Source organism: Chaetura pelagica, unplaced genomic scaffold (genome assembly GCF_000747805.2).
Source record: "Chaetura pelagica isolate M959 unplaced genomic scaffold, ChaPel_1.0 scaffold405, whole genome shotgun sequence".
Taxonomy (NCBI): domain Eukaryota; kingdom Metazoa; phylum Chordata; class Aves; order Apodiformes; family Apodidae; genus Chaetura; species Chaetura pelagica.
The window spans coordinates 882,707-900,469 of record NW_009953489.1 but is presented as its reverse complement, the minus strand read 5'-3'; the positions used below and the strand labels follow the sequence as shown (position 1 = coordinate 900,469).

General features: G+C 42.3%; 1 protein-coding gene across 3 annotated transcripts in view; it reads right to left on the bottom strand.

The window, feature by feature from the left end:
* The window catches only part of MAPKAP1 (mitogen-activated protein kinase associated protein 1), an 85,052-nt gene that overhangs the window by 29,619 nt on the left and 37,670 nt on the right, over positions 1-17,763 (bottom strand). For all 3 annotated transcript variants that reach the window (XM_009998813.1, XM_009998815.1, XM_009998814.1), the window contains exon 6: positions 12,493-12,602. In XM_009998813.1, coding sequence (XP_009997115.1) covers positions 12,493-12,602 — 110 coding nt within the window. The remainder of the gene's footprint in view (positions 1-12,492; positions 12,603-17,763) is intronic.

The following is a 17,763-nucleotide window of genomic DNA, read 5'->3' as shown; positions in this document are numbered from 1 at the left end:
GCCAGCTTTTATTTGCACTTTTCTTACTTCTTTTGTATCAACAGCACATTTTGTCACATCAGCATTCACATCCTTTTCCATGCCCCACATTAATAGAACAATGCAGGTTCTACCAGTTCCACTGGAACTCCACCAGTAACCTAGTTACTAATAAAGGAGGGCTATTATTCCTATTCTTTGTTTCCTGCCTTTTAATCAATTATTAATCCATTTGAGGATCCTCCTTCTCATCCTGCGACAGCTTAATTGCTTTATGAGTCTTTGTCAAATCTTTTTTGGAAATCTAAGCATGCTATATAAAACACACCATCCGTATTCCTATGGTGTCTGACTTCCTCAAAGGCTGCTCACCCATTTCTCAGGCACAACCTGCTCTACAAAAGCTGTGCTGATTTTTTCCCCAGTAAATTGCATTTGTCCATATGTCATCTATTAATTCTGCTCTTTGCTACAATTTAATTTTACAGTTTTGCAGTTGCCTGGTGAGGAAGCCAAGGAACACTGGCTTGCATCGAACCAGGGTGGTCCTTGCTACCATCCACATCCAAGAGAGAAGCAAATATGAGCAACAAGATTATACATCATACTTAACAGCACGGCATCTTCCTGTCTGACCTCTTCCAAATCTCTCAGTGACCACTGTCTGCTCATGGTGGTTTGTTTCTGTTCATGGATTAGTTTTAAAACTCACTCGCTTTGCCCAGCTCCTCAGAAAACTCTCTACAGAAATGATCCAACACTAGAACATCTTTAACCTCCAAATAAGAGACCTGCTGAGACCTGCAGCAGAAAGGGGCATATGTGTTCCTTTACTTCAGCAGAACAGTATCATAGAATCATAGAATCTTAGGGGTTGGAAGGCTAATAAAGGAGGGCTATTATTCCTATTCTTTGTTTCCTGCCTTTTAATCAATTATTAATCCATTTGAGGATCCTCCTTCTCATCCTGCGACAGCTTAATTGCTTTATGAGTCTTTGTCAAATCTTTTTTGGAAATCTAAGCATGCTATATAAAACACACCATCCGTATTCCTATGGTGTCTGACTTCCTCAAAGGCTGCTCACCCATTTCTCAGGCACAACCTGCTCTACAAAAGCTGTGCTGATTTTTTCCCCAGTAAATTGCATTTGTCCATATGTCATCTATTAATTCTGCTCTTTGCTACAATTTAATTTTACAGTTTTGCAGTTGCCTGGTGAGGAAGCCAAGGAACACTGGCTTGCATCGAACCAGGGTGGTCCTTGCTACCATCCACATCCAAGAGAGAAGCAAATATGAGCAACAAGATTATACATCATACTTAACAGCACGGCATCTTCCTGTCTGACCTCTTCCAAATCTCTCAGTGACCACTGTCTGCTCATGGTGGTTTGTTTCTGTTCATGGATTAGTTTTAAAACTCACTCGCTTGGCCCAGCTCCTCAGAAAACTCTCTACAGAAATGATCCAACACTAGAACATCTTTAACCTCCAAATAAGAGACCTGCTGAGACCTGCAGCAGAAAGGGGCATATGTGTTCCTTTACTTCAGCAGAACAGTATCATAGAATCATAGAATCTTAGGGGTTGGAAGGGACCTCGAAAGATCATCTCGTCCAACCCCCCAGTAAAACCCCTCTGGTTTTACAGCAGATGAAAATCAGGCCCCAGTGAGCCAGCAACTGCCACACCAGGAGCTACAAACCCACCCAGGCATCCATGGAGCTGAAAGACATGGTAGTTTGGCCCATCACCCAAAACAACCACCAAAGTCTTCATGGTGCCATAGCAGGGTTTCCCGGTCTGCAGAGCCAGCCCCTGTGCTTGTCCCTACTGTGCTGCCTTTGCTCACACTCCTGTGACTCTTGGCCTGGGCAGGAGGTGCTGGGCAGCAGCAAACGGGCAGCAGTGAACAGGGGCTGTAGCTCAGGCTCTGCTCACCTGCAGCAGTGAGAAAGGAAACAGGCAAAAGAAATTAGCTGATAAACATTTAATGTTGATGTCTGTGGTACTTTCCTATTTCAAGTTTCTCCGTGCACAAGGATACATGATTTATTGCTTCCCTGCTCCAACCCTACGTTTTGAAAGTGTGATTTCTTTTGAGTTTAAACTATATTTATATTTATTTTTTTTGTTATCACTTTTTTATTATTGCTATAGAAAATATTTGCTGGAAATATGTTACAGCTATTACAAGGTCATAAAAAAGAGGAGGTTTATGTATTTCTATCATTTCAAATAGTCTGTCAGAAAGTATCAGTCGTGCTAAGTGTAAGACTACTGGATTCCAGCTTTCCCTCTGCCAGCACATGGGCAGCATATGGGAGAATTAAAATAGCTCCGTGTGGATGCTCCATGTGGTGCTGGCTGGGAGGATGGAGAGTGAGGCATGGCCTGGTCCCGGAGGAGGACCAGCCTTCCCGGCAATGCCAGGCACTGACCTGGAGCTGGAAAATGAGTTCTGAGACAGGATTATAACCAGAAGAGGAACAGAGAAGGAGAGGGATCGATACACTGCGGAGAGCACAGAGACTGGGAACAGAGAGAGGTCTCAGGCCTCCTTCTGTAGAATTTTTCTTACAGCATGACAGAAGGAGCAAGGATTCCATTGTGTGCCTGGCAATGACAATAAACAACAGAAAAAATGTAAATAGTTTGAGAGGAAATAGCTGTAAAACGAGAATGTTTACATCTCAAATCCTACTGCTATGAGGACATCTTAAATCTGTTTATCTGTTAAAAAACCCCAAAACCCCTCAACACCTCTGAAGTGGAATATAGATTTTATCATTACAAATGCAAATACTGGTTAATAACGATATTTAAAAGTGAAAACAAACTTCTAACATTACACACAAACTTGACTTTTTTTTAGTCCAATCTGTTTTTTCTTAACTTGCACTGTTGTGACATTACTGAATTTTACATACAGTTATCTGCTGCTCTCCACAGAAATACAGATGGTTTTTGTAGAAATAAACAGTCATTTATATGAAACAATTGTAAAATAGTTTATGGAAACCAGTGGTGTAATGCATTCAAATAAATGCCAGGACTGGCTGATGGAGAGCCAAGGTGTTAAATCACACTGCTTAAGAATTCAGCTGTGGGAAACAGATAGTAAATCCAGAGTGACAGAATTTCCAGTGATGGCAAAGGTTTCTGACATCTAGTCCAGTACACAAAAACTACAGCAGTTCAAACCCATTTTACTTAACACTACCTTGACAGCCAGTGAAATTAAAGAATTTAGTCAAAAGCCCCTTGAAAAGAAACAAACACTTCATTTATGTATTGCTTTGTTGTAGAATAGAAAACATGCAGCATAACTAACATCAAACCAGTTTTTGCAGAATATTCACAGAAATGCTTTATTTAATTGCTGCTATAGACTTTTCTTCTTTTTGCATTAGCAACATATAGCTCTAAATAAAGCCAAAAGGAGAAAGAAATCACTGTTTGATCCATAATGTAATGTACCTATGGCAGAAATACAATACACAGATTTTTTTAATTTTGTTTTTTTAAATCCCAAATTTAAGAGACAATGCCAGGGCAGGCAGATGAACAGGGTACAGCTCCCCTCTCAGTCCTCTCCTTAAAAGACAGCACCCATGTGAACACCTGCAATGCCAGTTTAGAGGGTTATTTGTGATGCAGATGAACATGAGGTCTCTACTGACTGGGATTTTAAAGTGAGAAAGTTGCTTTCCCCTGGTTACAGATGGGAAAGTTATAATATTGCAGCAAGGGGCCACACAAACATCTGGATGGGTGGGTTTCGGGCTTCACAAAAGACCAGCAGGACGAAAGGGTCCCATGAAGGCACTTGGGGTACCCGTAGGACCTTCTTTCAGAGTGGGTGGAATAAACAAAAAAGTCCCTGTCATCCAAACACTGAACTGTAGAATTTAAAATGTCACATAAATTACAGCTTTACTACCAATCCAGAGGAACCAATAAATGTATGATTTCAATACCAACAGCTCTAAAGTAGATGCAATTCAATATTCACTTGCATTTCAGAGGCTAGGCACGAAAAATTTTCCTCAGCCATTGAGGGTGATGTCCAGAATCCCATCAGCCCAAACACACAGGACTAATGAGCTATTTCTATTCTGACAAACTATCCGCAAACTTTATTCCTGATGAGCTGTTCCACGTACACCAACGTCCCCGTCACGTCAGGGTCTGCTCAGCGTCAGCGCTGGGGAGAAAGGGCTCACTGAAATAAATCACTACTCCTGAGAACCAGAGATGGAGTTTGTAGGCAGACGGAAATCATTCTGAGCAGCCTCCATCACCCTCTCCCCACATAAAGCAGCTCACCCTGCCCAGCAGCCATCCTGCTGAGGAAAAGCTGGCACAGAAATGACAAGTGAGCCACCCCTGTCCCCCATCTGGGGGGAAGCTGGGATAATGTGGGGGGAAGCTGAGACAATGGGGACCCTTCCCGTTTTCTGATGCCTTTTCACTGCATCGCCACTTTGGTGAAAGGGGGCAGCAAGCAGGAGAGTCTTCAGCAAGAATCTACAAATATTTATGCTATTTTTAATTTAAATGCTGCTAATATAAACAGCTTACTGCAAGGGAAACCAGGATTTCTGAAGTATCTCCAGGTAAAGCCATCCAGAACTGGGGCACAAGACTCTGCAGGGATGCTATAATTATCCAAAACAAAGCACTGAAAGCCAAAGAAACTCAAAACTACCATTAGGCAGAAAAGCATGCATGTAAACACAAGGAAATACAAATTAATTGGCTTGTCACTGTCACAGATGCTGGGACTTCCATCTCTGTAAGAGTCAGAGCAAACATATGCATCGCCCACTCTAACATATTTACTTTTAAATTTAAACTCCTCAGTTACCATAATTCAGTATCAGTATCAAACTTCAGTGACAGTTCATTCTAATTGTGATTTATCTCTTAAAAGTCCTTTAATCACAGAGCTGTGGTTTCACACAGTTTCTTTTCTCCTCCTAATAGTATCTCCAGGTAAAGCCATCCAGAACTGGGGCACAAGACTCTGCAGGGATGCTATAATTATCCAAAACAAAGCACTGAAAGCCAAAGAAACTCAAAACTACCATTAGGCAGAAAAGCATGCATGTAAACACAAGGAAATACAAATTAATTGGCTTGTCACTGTCACAGATGCTGGGACTTCCATCTCTGTAAGAGTCAGAGCAAACATATGCATCGCCCACTCTAACATATTTACTTTTAAATTTAAACTCCTCAGTTACCATAATTCAGTATCAGTATCAAACTTCAGTGACAGTTCATTCTAATTGTGATTTATCTCTTAAAAGTCCTTTAATCACAGAGCTGTGGTTTCACACAGTTTCTTTTCTCCTCCTAATTATATTTTTTAATATATATATATAAATAAAAAGCACATAAAAGCAACAAAAAACCACATGCACTCCCCTCTCCAGCCGTTTCTTTTGCCCCATTCCCTTACCTACAAGGTAGGGATAAGGAAGGAAAACCAAGCAATTCCTACAGCTCTTCCCACAGCAAGAGCAGCTGCTGTGGACACGCGGAGCTGCTGAGCTCCTGCCCGGAACTCGGGGAACGCCAGCGCTCCCGAGCACCCGCGGGAGGCAGGAACAGGACAAATCAAATACGGCACTTCAGCATCAAGGCCAAGTATTTACAAACACAACTGCTGAGATACTCCAGGAATAGGAAAATTGTGGGACAGGTTTAAACGAAAACCTTCAGCGTTCCGGCAGCTGCGCGATTTCCCCTGGGCCTGGGGGGTGCTCAGCTCTAAATGGTTTTCCACACAAACAGTACCTTTGCATTGCCTTTCTTGCTTACGTCCCATGTAAGTTTTGAACAAAACGTGTTCGTAAACCGTTTCAGAAGCATGTTTAAGACAAGAAATTTGACATTCAAAGTGCTGCTCTGATCGATACATTAGAAAGTGAATTTTCAAAGCAAACTCCAATCTCTTTTCCCTGGTTGCCTCCTGAACGGCAGATGAGCCTCATTCTGCACTCTCTATTTGCAGCTTCTGTCCTGCAGGATTTGAAGGATAACTTAGCAGCTTTGTGCAATTCCAAAACACAGGAATAATAAACCATTACAAAACATGGACTGTGTTCTGAGCTACCTGGTGATGGAACAGAATATTTTAACTGGCCTTTGCAGCTATAATTCCTTTGATTCTGCTGGTAGAGACTAAAATATGATATGAAGACTTTTCTTTTTAGGTCCTATCCCTGTTTCTTTAATTCTTCTCTTTCCTTGTTATTCAGCTTCCTGTAGCAGTGAGATAACACATTTATCCAGACTACTAAGATTATTTTTTACTATTTTCAGTCACTTTACACATTTTAAAGAATGCAAAAAGCACTAGTTGACAGCTGTTAGGGACTTGAATGTTATTGTAAAGCAGCTGTTTTCATTTATAGAGAAAGTATTAGTCTTTCTCCAAACTGAAAAGAATATACTAAGTTAATAACTCTCACTCTAACCTACGGAAAATACAGGTCATGTCTGTGAAATGTTGGCAAATGGTATTGTTTATAACAATTAAACTTCTGTAGCATTTTGTTCTTAAAAGGACAGAGCATTTCTGGTTCAGGGACGTTTGCAGTTTGAAGCAGCTATTAAATAATAATCAGGAGCATGTTCAGCCTGCAAAGAATTTCTACTTTGAATCAGACAAAATTAACCAGACAAGGCTTCTCTGTTCACAAGAAATTTCAAGAGAGGCCGACACAGGCCAGAAACAGGCAGGATTATCGTAACGTTGCAGTATTATACATTGTTTAGTTTTGTCTCTCATTTCCTTCTAAGAACATTTGGTTTTTATATACTGACATCAATGCTTAATTTGTTTGAAAACAAAGCCTCTGTGCACATTCTCTCTGCGTTCTTATTTACTTTACATTAGCATTTATAGGCCATTGAATCAAGCTCTGGAGGAAAAGGCAACTGGCATCCCAGTTGAAGAGCGCAAGGAGCAAGGCAGCTCAGAGGCAAGGAAGATAACTTTCACATGTACATACAGCTCCTGCACATATTTGGGAATCACCATGGCATCAAGATAAATCAAGTATCAAGAATTAAGTCATAATCTTTCTTATGTTCTGAAAATTGTCAGCCATGTAAATATATTTTATAGAAAATACTGAATCTGGGCTTTAGTGCAGATATAAAAAGCCTGCTAAGATCAACTGACCTCCTGCACCTTGTGAGATGGGGCCAGACCCAGTCTCAGCTGGGCTGAACATAAGGGTCTCTGCATTTCACCTCAGAGAAACTGCTCTCCTTCATCCAACTGCAAGCCTTCCTGGAAAGCAGGATTAAAATATACATTTACCATAACCAAAACTCGTAGCCTAACTGAGTTACAATAAGTATAGGTAAAAGTAAAACCAGCAGAAATGCACACCAGTTGATTGTGTAGGAAAATCACTTTGCAGTAAAGGAAATCAAGTTATACTGATAATGGTATTTTACAGTTATGCAACATGATCTGTACAACCTACTAAACTTGATCTGCAAATCACAAAGGTGGGATTTTAAAAGCATGCCTAAAATTGACCTCTTTATGAAGTTCAGATTGAGATACCTACTGATTTCTAGGGAGCAGAATTATACCACATGCTAAAACATGCAAATCTCACCTTCTAAAAAGGCTTTTCAAGACTCCACTATTATTCCTGCCCCAAATCTGGACAACACCTTATCTGACATTTCCACAGATAAATTCAAGAAGAATGAGAAGTTCTTATGCTCACAGTTTCAAGCATGTGATTCCCTTTCTGTAGATCTGCCACACTGCAGATAGATTTTATATTTAAACCATCAGCTGCTGGAGTGCTCACAATGTTCAAAAGCATTCTCAGAGAGATCCAGGCATGGCAAGTTCATCCAAGACAATCCTTAAACTATCTGTGGATCCTGGAGCTCTCCACAGGGCCTTAATCCCAGCATCACAGCACTGAAGGAAGCTTTCGGCTCTTCTCCCACCACTGGGGTCAGGATCTCACCCCAGCCTTAGTCTCTTTCTCTCCCATTCTGGCTCTGTGAGCAATGTCCCCTCTCAATGTGGGTCCATTGCTGGATTAGACACATCTCCTCTGGGAGCTCATTCCACAACCAAGGGTGTTTTATATTCAGCTTTCATGTAAAATATGCATGTGCAGTCCATGCTGCTGAGCACGCAATAGGTTAAACAAATGGATGATAAAGTATTCTACTTAGTTATTTTTCATTACCATAAGAAAACATCAATTACATTTTCTATTTTATGAGTGTACACAGGGGAATCCATTACAATAACAGAGAGGTTATATGGCTGTTTTTGCTGCTTCCTTCTTAAGCAAAAAGAACCGTTAGTTTTTAAAGACAATGGAACCAGCCCAGAGAAGGGGAAGGCACACGAGCATATCTGTAGAGACCCTATCCTGATCCATCCAGCCTGACTCCAAGTAATTAAACATCCGCCTCAACAATTTCCTCTGCAGATTTACCTTCTCCAGTATGCAGCATTGACTGGTTCTTCCAGGCTTCTCCCTAACTTGCAGACATTCCCATGTACTTCTTCCCACTGGTTATTTGGGCATGTGGCAAGAGATGATTCAGTATTCCCATTAAGCCCCTGCTGCTGCCTGTGGTGGGACAGGTCACAGGGTCCCAAAGCATGACGTCAGGACAATCACGTCCTCTCCGAGACACCGGCGGGGCCGCCCTTCACTCAGCTCTACACAGACAGGTCATTTTACCACCTGCATTTCCTGTTGATTGACTCAAAAACTAATATTTAAAAATGCTTGGAGTTCATACGGCTAAGGCAAAAGCCCTGTGACACTAAGAAAGGAAAACTGCAAGCAATGTGAACTAGTTTGGACAGTTTGCAATAAGGGTATCTGACATAGTGACTGAGCAGAGCTATCAGAACACTGCTTCCTTCTTCCTGCTGCTTCTGAGAACAATGAGTGGACCCCACTTCTGCCTCTTCAGCTGATCTGCATCCTTCCACAACCAGTAACTTCTGGCTTAAAGTTAAATTGCAGTCAGAAGTATTCAGCCCCAGTCTTTTCAAAAAAGACACAGGCGTTTTTCCACAGACACAGCTCACAGCACAGCCAGGTGAGCACAGAACTGCAGGAACCCGGGCTCTGCACGACCGCTCGCCAGGAGAAACCTCCCGCGCTGGGACGGCCTCGTGCTGCAGGAGGTGGGTAAGGGCTGGCAGCCCAGGGGATGGCAGTGGCACTTTTAAACAAAAGTCAGAAATAGAGAAGCTCAGGAGGTCATCGACTCTCAGAGGTGACTGAGGCAAACAGATTTTTTGGGAACTCACAACTCAATTGCTTGCTGAAAAACCTGCTCATAAGCTGCAGACTGCTGGAGGAATGAGACAGAGAGAAGGGGTGTAATGTTTTAGCCCTGGTCACACCTGAACATCCTGACATACAACAGGAATCCTGCTACTCCTTCCTCACCCAAAAACAGCCAACCAAGGTTTGCATTTTCCTACAAACTTTGGACCAATTTGAAAATTGTCATGTAAGTCAGTGTTGAAAATAGCTCAGAAAACCATTTCCTATACAAGTCCTTGGACATGGCATAAGCTCCAAACATAATAAATTCTTTTGTCCTGTGAAGAGTGGTTTGGAGGCACATTGAAAATGTGCAGAAAAGTTCACAGTTGTATTGAACTACTACAAAAGCTTTAAATAAACATGTTAAGTCTATTTCTGGTTAGTACTTTTAAAAAATCAGAACAATCAACCTAAAAGGAAGCATTGCTGAATGAAAAGAAATGCTTTGCCTAAATTATGTCTTATCTTTTATTCAGAACTTTGACATCCTAATCCACTGCTTAATAATGACTTGAACTCCAATGGCACAGGACTGCACTGTGCTAATGGGCTGATCTCAAATTCCATTTATCTGTGCATCTCCCAGGGAAAGGAAGAGGCATATCCACGGTGAGCATGAAGAATCTGGTGGCAGATGAAGAAAGATGACAAACCCTTTCCTGATCCTGCTCTGGTCTATCAATGCTGACCGTGGTGGCACCCCAAGTGTCAGCTGTCCCTTAGCTCCCCAGCATTCCCACCCACCCTGCCAGGGACAGTCAAAGGGGCTGGGAAAGGCTGGTGTGGGACCCATGGGCAGAGCAGGGATGGCAGCTCCCTGTGTGCTGGGATGGGGGGGTCTCCTCTGTACAGGCAGCTGCTTTTTCTGCTGGTTTACAGATGACAGGCAAGACCCTCCAGATCCCCCCACAGTCTGCAAACTGATGAATTGCTGTTTTGGATAAGGAGAGGAACTAGGAATAAGGGAAGCTCTAGATAACGGGAGACAATTTTAATAAAAGTTTAATTATTTACTAATTTCAGACATAAATATCTGAGCATGTCACATTACATGACCATTTCAATAATGAATCACAAATGCTCTACAACATTTAAAAAGTAAACTAAAATTTAAATATTTTGTTTATGAAATTCAATGACATGGGGATTCAAGCAGAAATCTCTCACTAGAGTGATCACTGTTCACAGTGATTCCAATTTTTGGAGCTTACAACTGCAGGCCCTAATTCTGGATGTATCTACACACCTTAAATTGAAAACTGCAAGCAACACAGATTACTTCAGGATATCCAATTACACATTCAAATAGTAAATATATCTGTAAGTAATCAGAATTTTTTTAGTCATGACTTTTACTGAGGTTATATCCCCAGCAGGGATGATGGTCATATCTCAAAGAGGTGAGAAGTCACATGGATAATTTATAAAAAGCAAATTTAAATGATATCTTATGTAATTAACCCCCCCCTCAATGATTCATACTTGCTTACACACCATGTCATTACAAAGGTTTCTGAGCACGAGTGCCAAGACAGTAAAAATTAGTGTCTTAGGTGAAGACATAAATGACAGGTCTGTTCCATTTCTAAACTACTGAGTGAAAGTAGAAAATAAAATCAAAACCAAATTTCAAATGGACAAAGAGGAAAACATCTGTTACATGAAGGAGGAAAGCAGTTTAAAGATTGAACTAAGTGCATCCTTTAGCCACTTCCCTTCAGGGAAGAGAAATCTGACCCTAGGAAATAAATAAAAGTCACCCAAAAAGTGAACAAAAGAGGTGTTTCAAAAAAACAGAACACCATTCATCGCAGCTAACGACTTGTTCATTATGAGTGATGATGGATAAAGACTTCTCACGCTGAGATGAAATCAAGATTTATATGCATTGTTTCCTCTCCCAACTTGTGGGAAGATCATCATCATTTAATTCTATCTCTGCGGCCAGTGATGGGCATCCAGAGAGCTGGTTATCAAACGGCGCAGTCAGCTGGCAAAGCCGGGACGTGCAGTTGGCACATCTGGCCCGAGCCGCCGCAGCCGAGGGTGAACAATGAGGCCTGGACAGCGGCCAAATTGCTGCAGACGCTGGCGGGGCTCATCTACAACCACCCCCACCAGCAGCTCCCTCTCCCCTCTCCTTTTTTTTTTTCTTTTTTACGAGAATCAGATTTTCATTGCTTCATTCAATTGCTCTCCTCTGCCATTTTTTACAGCTCTTATCGTTCCCTTGGAATATGGCCTTGAGACAGCTCATCCGTGTCCTTCACTGTGTTATCTCTTCTAACTTTTATTAAAACTTCAGCTCTCATCCGAAGATAGCTAATTAAATCCATGACAGATTATACACTAGTTTAAAAACTGCACTGAACTACTTTTTCTAAAGAGAACAGGGTTTGTTTTCTTTTCCCATAGTTAAAACTAAGGGTATGTAAGATTTCATTCATTTACAAAGACAAGACCCTTATCTTCACCTACTGTATAGACAGGTTTATATTAAAGTTCCTTTGTTGTGTGACAAGACTGGGTGCAATTTCTCACAGTAATTATATCTTGTTTCTGGAAAGATCTCTCAGCTTATATTTTTGAAATATACACACACCAACATACATGTCAATGTACATTTACACCCTGGAAAAGCATTGCTCTAAAACGTCAATGCAAGGAATGTAAATTTTTATTTTTTTTTAATGTTGATATGTCTTAACTATAACAGAGCTATTTTGACAACATTGCAGGAAGTAAAGGGTTTTTTTTCTCTACAAGTAACGATGACTCCTTTAAGTTACTTAAAATCAAACTAAGCATAATTTTCTTACATAAATTAAAAGTATACAAATTCTGGCAAGGACTGTTGTCCTGTACTTCCACCCATCATCTCAATTACCACTAGCTGGACTTGAATGCAAATGGCTTTGTTATCATAAATAAGTATTTGCAGTAATGGATATACTGCTCTGCAGCAAACATTATGTAGCTCCTTCACTGTCTGCTTTTTGCCAGTGTCTAGAACACAAACCTCTGCACAGAACTGCTTTTGAGTGGTGCAGAAAATCATAATACCCACAGAAAAAACTGAGCATCTTTCACAACAGTTATAAAGAGATAAAATATGCTCACGGAAAACACCCTACCCTTTAGAAAGTACGATAAATAACCCACCTGAGCCTCTCTGTGATCCTTTCCTTCTCTTTAAGGCCTTTTGTAAGATATCCTTCATGGTGACCTTCATACTGTCCACCTGAATAAGTGAGAATCCATGAGCAGCATTTCTGCAAGACAGATGCACATGCATTTTTACAAACTCATCATCATCAGGCAGCTCACTGCAATTTTCGTTAGCTTCAAGCAAAGGACTCGTTAGGCACAACAATTAACAAAGCTGTGCTATCAAAGGAAGAGGAGAAATCAAGCAAACTCCCTTAGAAAGGCAGAGACAAAAATGGAGAAAATGGATTGAGATTCAAGGTGTGTACGGATATTCATTATTTATCTTTATTTTTGATCAATTTGTGTTCGTCATTAAAAGAGAAAAATGAGCAAATGGACCTGCAGGGCTCTTCACCCACTCGTCCCTAAGTCTCTAGGAGGTTTTGCAGTGCATACCAGGGACCCAGTTGCAGTGCCACTTCCATACTGTCCCCGGCAGATGGAACAAATCATTTCACAGAAACCACAGCAGCGTTGCAGTGCAGCATTATTTCCAAAATAAGTAACATGCTTTTTTTGAACGCATTTTTGTGAACTTTGTGGCCCAGAAGCTCACAAAAAGGTTCAGGACTGCGGGGTCCTGCAGGGGAGACCACACTGGGGGACACTGCCCGCAGCCGGGGGCACGGGAGGCACCGCTGCCAAACACTGACCGTGGCAGCAGCGGACAATGTAACAGAGGAGACACCAGATTAATCCGTCAGGAAACGCTGTCCCTCGGAGCTGGCGTCACTCTCTGCTGTGTCAGTAGATGTCACTGCAGGCAGGAGGACTGATGGCAGCTCCAGGCACTGCACAGGGGAAGCTGGTTTGCAAAGCTGCCTAGAGAGGAGAGGCTGGGTATCTGTCAACTAGGAATTCCACCAGGGAGTAGAGGTCTATGCGACCATCACAGCTGCAATATTTTTAAAAACAAGTGGTGGTCAAAACTAGTCCAAGCAACATAAGGACAGTGTGAGAACCAGCCCCATGTTACATGGTACTGAAGAAGAAACGCTAGGAACACAAGTTTAGGCTCAGATCACTTCAGCCAGGCATCCCCAGCCTATGCCATGACAGCTGCAGAAGAGCTGACATCTCCCCTTGTTCACCATACACCGACCTTCTGGCCACTGGCTGCAATGCAGACACAGTGACTAGTGAAGTCCCAGGCTGGGCACATACTGGCCACCAGCCCCCACGCTCTCCTTGCAGCTACGGGGCAGTGGGCACCCGTGTCCCCTGAGCCCTGCTCAGCACAGACCCCTTCATCTATCCCTGGGGAGCTGCAACCGGGTGTCACTGCTGAGTGGCTGGAACAAGCTGAAGAGATGATCAAGAAACCCACAGCAGGTGGTCATTTATGCATTACAAAAAATAAAAATGCCTGCCAGGCATGCCAATGCATGCCAGTGATGTACCAGAAGGGTCTGTTTTCAGAGCAACCCTGGCCCCTCAGACTCCTCACCAAGCACGGTCCCACCAGGCCCTGCTGTGAAGCAGCGTTTCCTCTCATCAGCCAGGAGTTAGTCTCATCTGAATTTCATACTCAGTTCCCTTTGTTCCTGGCAAAATGAAACTGCCTAAAAGCCCCAAATTTATGTTCTCTACAACATTTATTATTTATAACTCCATCTTACTCATCTTCAAACCAAATATTCTCAGCTTTTTCATGCATCTACTTTTCCCCTTTCTATTTCTGCCCTGTGTTCAATACAGACCAAGCAGGACTGAGCCCTGCAATGTGCACGAGCACCTCACAGCTTCTTGCCTCTGCCCAACAGCACCAAAGTCATCACAGTTCCAGTCTGAATGGACCTGCTGAGCTACACCTAGTGGTTTTTTTAAAGTGAAAAACCTCTTGTACAATTGTACTATAATTACAAAAAGGAAACTACCTCTGTGCTTTTGTGTAAATGACACATTTGCCAATGAAGTGCTACAAGAAAAGCCTTTCACACTGGACCCAATCGCCAGAACATCAACTCAAAAGACATACGGTGCCTCCAGGTAATTCATATCATGCTCTGCAATACAGAAAGAAGGTTTCCAGAAAACCAAAATACAGGAAACCAAACTTTTTCAAAGGTGTTTTCCCACAAACAGAGCAGAGTCAGCAGCCTACACCCCGAATCTGACCACACCTGCCCCAGCTTGGGGTTGCTTCCATCAACACCTCTCAGGAACCTCCCGAAAATGGAAGATTGTCCTCCGATTCCTGACACTTCAGCTGCTACAGAGCACATGCTGCTGCTGATCCTGCTTGTGTTTCAGGCCATCCTGACTTGGTCGATTCTTTCTATTGAGCAGCTGGCCTGAGAACTGTCAGACTAATTTTCCTGACACTCTATTACTAACTCATGCCTGAGCCATGGTCATTCTTTGCTTCAGAAGCTGGATCTCATCCCAGAACAATCTTTAAAAGTTTATTTTACTGATCAAAGCAAAATAAGAAAAACCTCTGTGTTTTACTATATTTAGTGTGCTATCCGGTAAGCGAGGCTTTGGCAAGAGCAGTGCAGTGTAAAGCGCACCCCGCGTTTGTAAACTTTTGGATATTTGCTCTGGACCAGAGCCAGAGGCTCTGAACCATCCATCCCAGCCCAGACACATGGTTCTCCCCTCCCTGTGCCCTGGCTCTCCACGTGCAGTGCTGGTTTTCTCTAACAATACCCTGCAGAACCTCAGTAACGACATTTCAGCTCTCAGTAAACTCACAAATCTGAGCCAAGAGGGGGTATAATCCCAGACCAAATAGATTCTGGCCTTGCCCTGGGGTCAGGCCAGCGTGTCAGCACATCGCCAGGGCAGCAGAGGAGGAGAAGCCCTGTGCTGTTTGTGGGGTGCTGGAGCCTGGACGGACCATCACCCACCTGCCGCAACCCGCCTGGATGGGAAAACAGCACCAAGAGGCTCTTCTGGAAGAAATACACACCTCACCTCCCCGTGTCAGCTTCCCAGCTATGCTCTGCATTGGTACTGTTCATGAACTGCTCTCACTCAACCCAATTCCAGCATATCCTTAATTACAATTATAAATTACATGTTTTAGCTTACTCTGCTAATGTGCGGTACCTGTATTTTAAGTCAACACACTAGAAAACGGGACAGAGAAGCAGATGCTATTCCATTAATTAAAACTGCTGCTTACAAATTGGAAGCCAAAGAAATTCCTTAGGTTATATTTTCCATCATTTTGCAAAAACATACCTGGGTGACAAGGTTAAATCAAGCAAAGGAAATCCCTGGCACTTATCATCCACAGGCATTACTGATAAATTGTGCAGTGGAGGAATAAAGGATTACCTTCTGTATTTTTTCATTACACTTTTCTTTTGTTACAGAATACATAAATCCATTGTGGCACAATGTAATATGTATCATCGTGCTACACCTGTGGACGTTTCATAACGGCTGCCATGTCTGTGCAGTCAGGAATGATAAGTGAACCACCCGTGAATGTTAATGATAGTGATCATTCTGCGGTAACTTGGCTTTCCATCTTCTTTTACAGCCTCAGCACTGGAGCCAGGGTGGCAAGGTTCAGAAGAGGAAAAAGGAAACAACAGAAGAGGCAAGAGCTCCACGGGCTGGCGCAGGGGAAGGTGCTGAGCGGTGGCACAGAGACAGGCAGAGTCCTCTCCATGGGCTCAGTTTGAGTAACAAAATAAAACTCCCACATTTAAAGGACAAAGGGCTTCTGTTCTGAATGAGAAACTTTTCCAAAAGCTGCCTTTCTGATATGGAGCAATTTCTAATTTATTTTTTTTTTACACTGAGATGGAATTTATAGCACTTAAAGCTCACTGCAGAAAATGGCTGGCACACTTGCAAGTATCTGTGAGTGACTAATAACGATTTCCACTTGATCAGCACAAAGTCAAAGTTAAGACTAAAAATCCCAGCTGATGCAGTGTACTTAACTTAAGCTGGGTAATTTTTAAGATTAAGTGCACAGTGATAGGAACCAGAATAACTATGCCAGCTGCAATTTTTATTCTGAGCCTAAATTATCCTGCTCTTTGTGCACCTCAGGTCAGCCTTGGATAACTGTGTGCTCTAGATTTAACTGGTGGGATTCTGACACTGCAACCAGCTACCATCAGACATCTAACCAGCCAGCTTCTGCCTTGACAACTTTCCTGGGGTTCTGCCTGTTCACTCTGCTCACTCTGCTGGGAGCCCAGCTTCTTCACTTCAGCACCTACATTCACTTTCTTACATTTGCATTTTATGAATATTCTAAAATACACTTTGTAGATTCCCTACACCCCTGTAAAAACTGTGACAGGCCTTGGGGACTGCTACTGCAATCTAAGCAAAAACACATTTCACAGCTTTGAATTGAATTTGTAAACTGTACAATGAAAGCCTGACTTTTAAAAATGTTTCAAACCTTAATCTAAAAGGTGTAGCAAAGGTGCTGCTTTGAAAAATACATATATAGTAGTCAAAGCAATTTAAACATTGTATCAAAACAGAAAAGAAGTGCTAGAGAGCAGGGGAACTATAAGCCAAATTTAATTTGTGTGCCAACTGGCAGCTGAGCTACAACTCCTAGAAACACCATTAGATCGAATGTGTCAAGTTGTGATAATAAAATTTCCAGGGCAAAAAGCCTTAATGATAGTACAGATTTATTTTAAGCTACCTTCGTTCAGAGCTTTTTAGGTATTACTTCATCATCTCAAGAAGTCTGCATTTACATGAATGCAGGGCTTTGTTTGCCTCCTCTAACAAATCATACTCGACATCAAAGGGGGCTGTTTGCGAATGCCATGTTTGACATTGGACAAAGTGCTCTTTCCACAACAGACATTTTCCAAAACGTAACTCACTAGACTAATGGGCAGCAAGAAGCCAGAATGACTGCCCTCCGTCTTCTCCTTGTGTAACTTTGCCAGAGTCCTTGGAACTTGCCAAATTCGGTCATGCCTGCTTAGCTTGCTCGACTGATTGTGCCAGAAAAGAAAATAAGACACAGATGTATTTGAGCTCTTTGAGATGCCAGTAAGAGAGACAGCTAATGGCTTCATCTCGACCCTCCCCTACCAGCTGGGCACAGGTGGGGGGATAATGAGGTCCCTCTCCCTAATCAAACTCAATTATTTACTACTCTATATAGCCACAAAGACATTCACATCCAGCTTAGAATATAAAATGCACTGTGGGCTACTTCCAACTACTGCCACTGGGTATTTATAACGAACTCAAGTGACTAAGAGTTTGCCTTGGCAGGAGTTT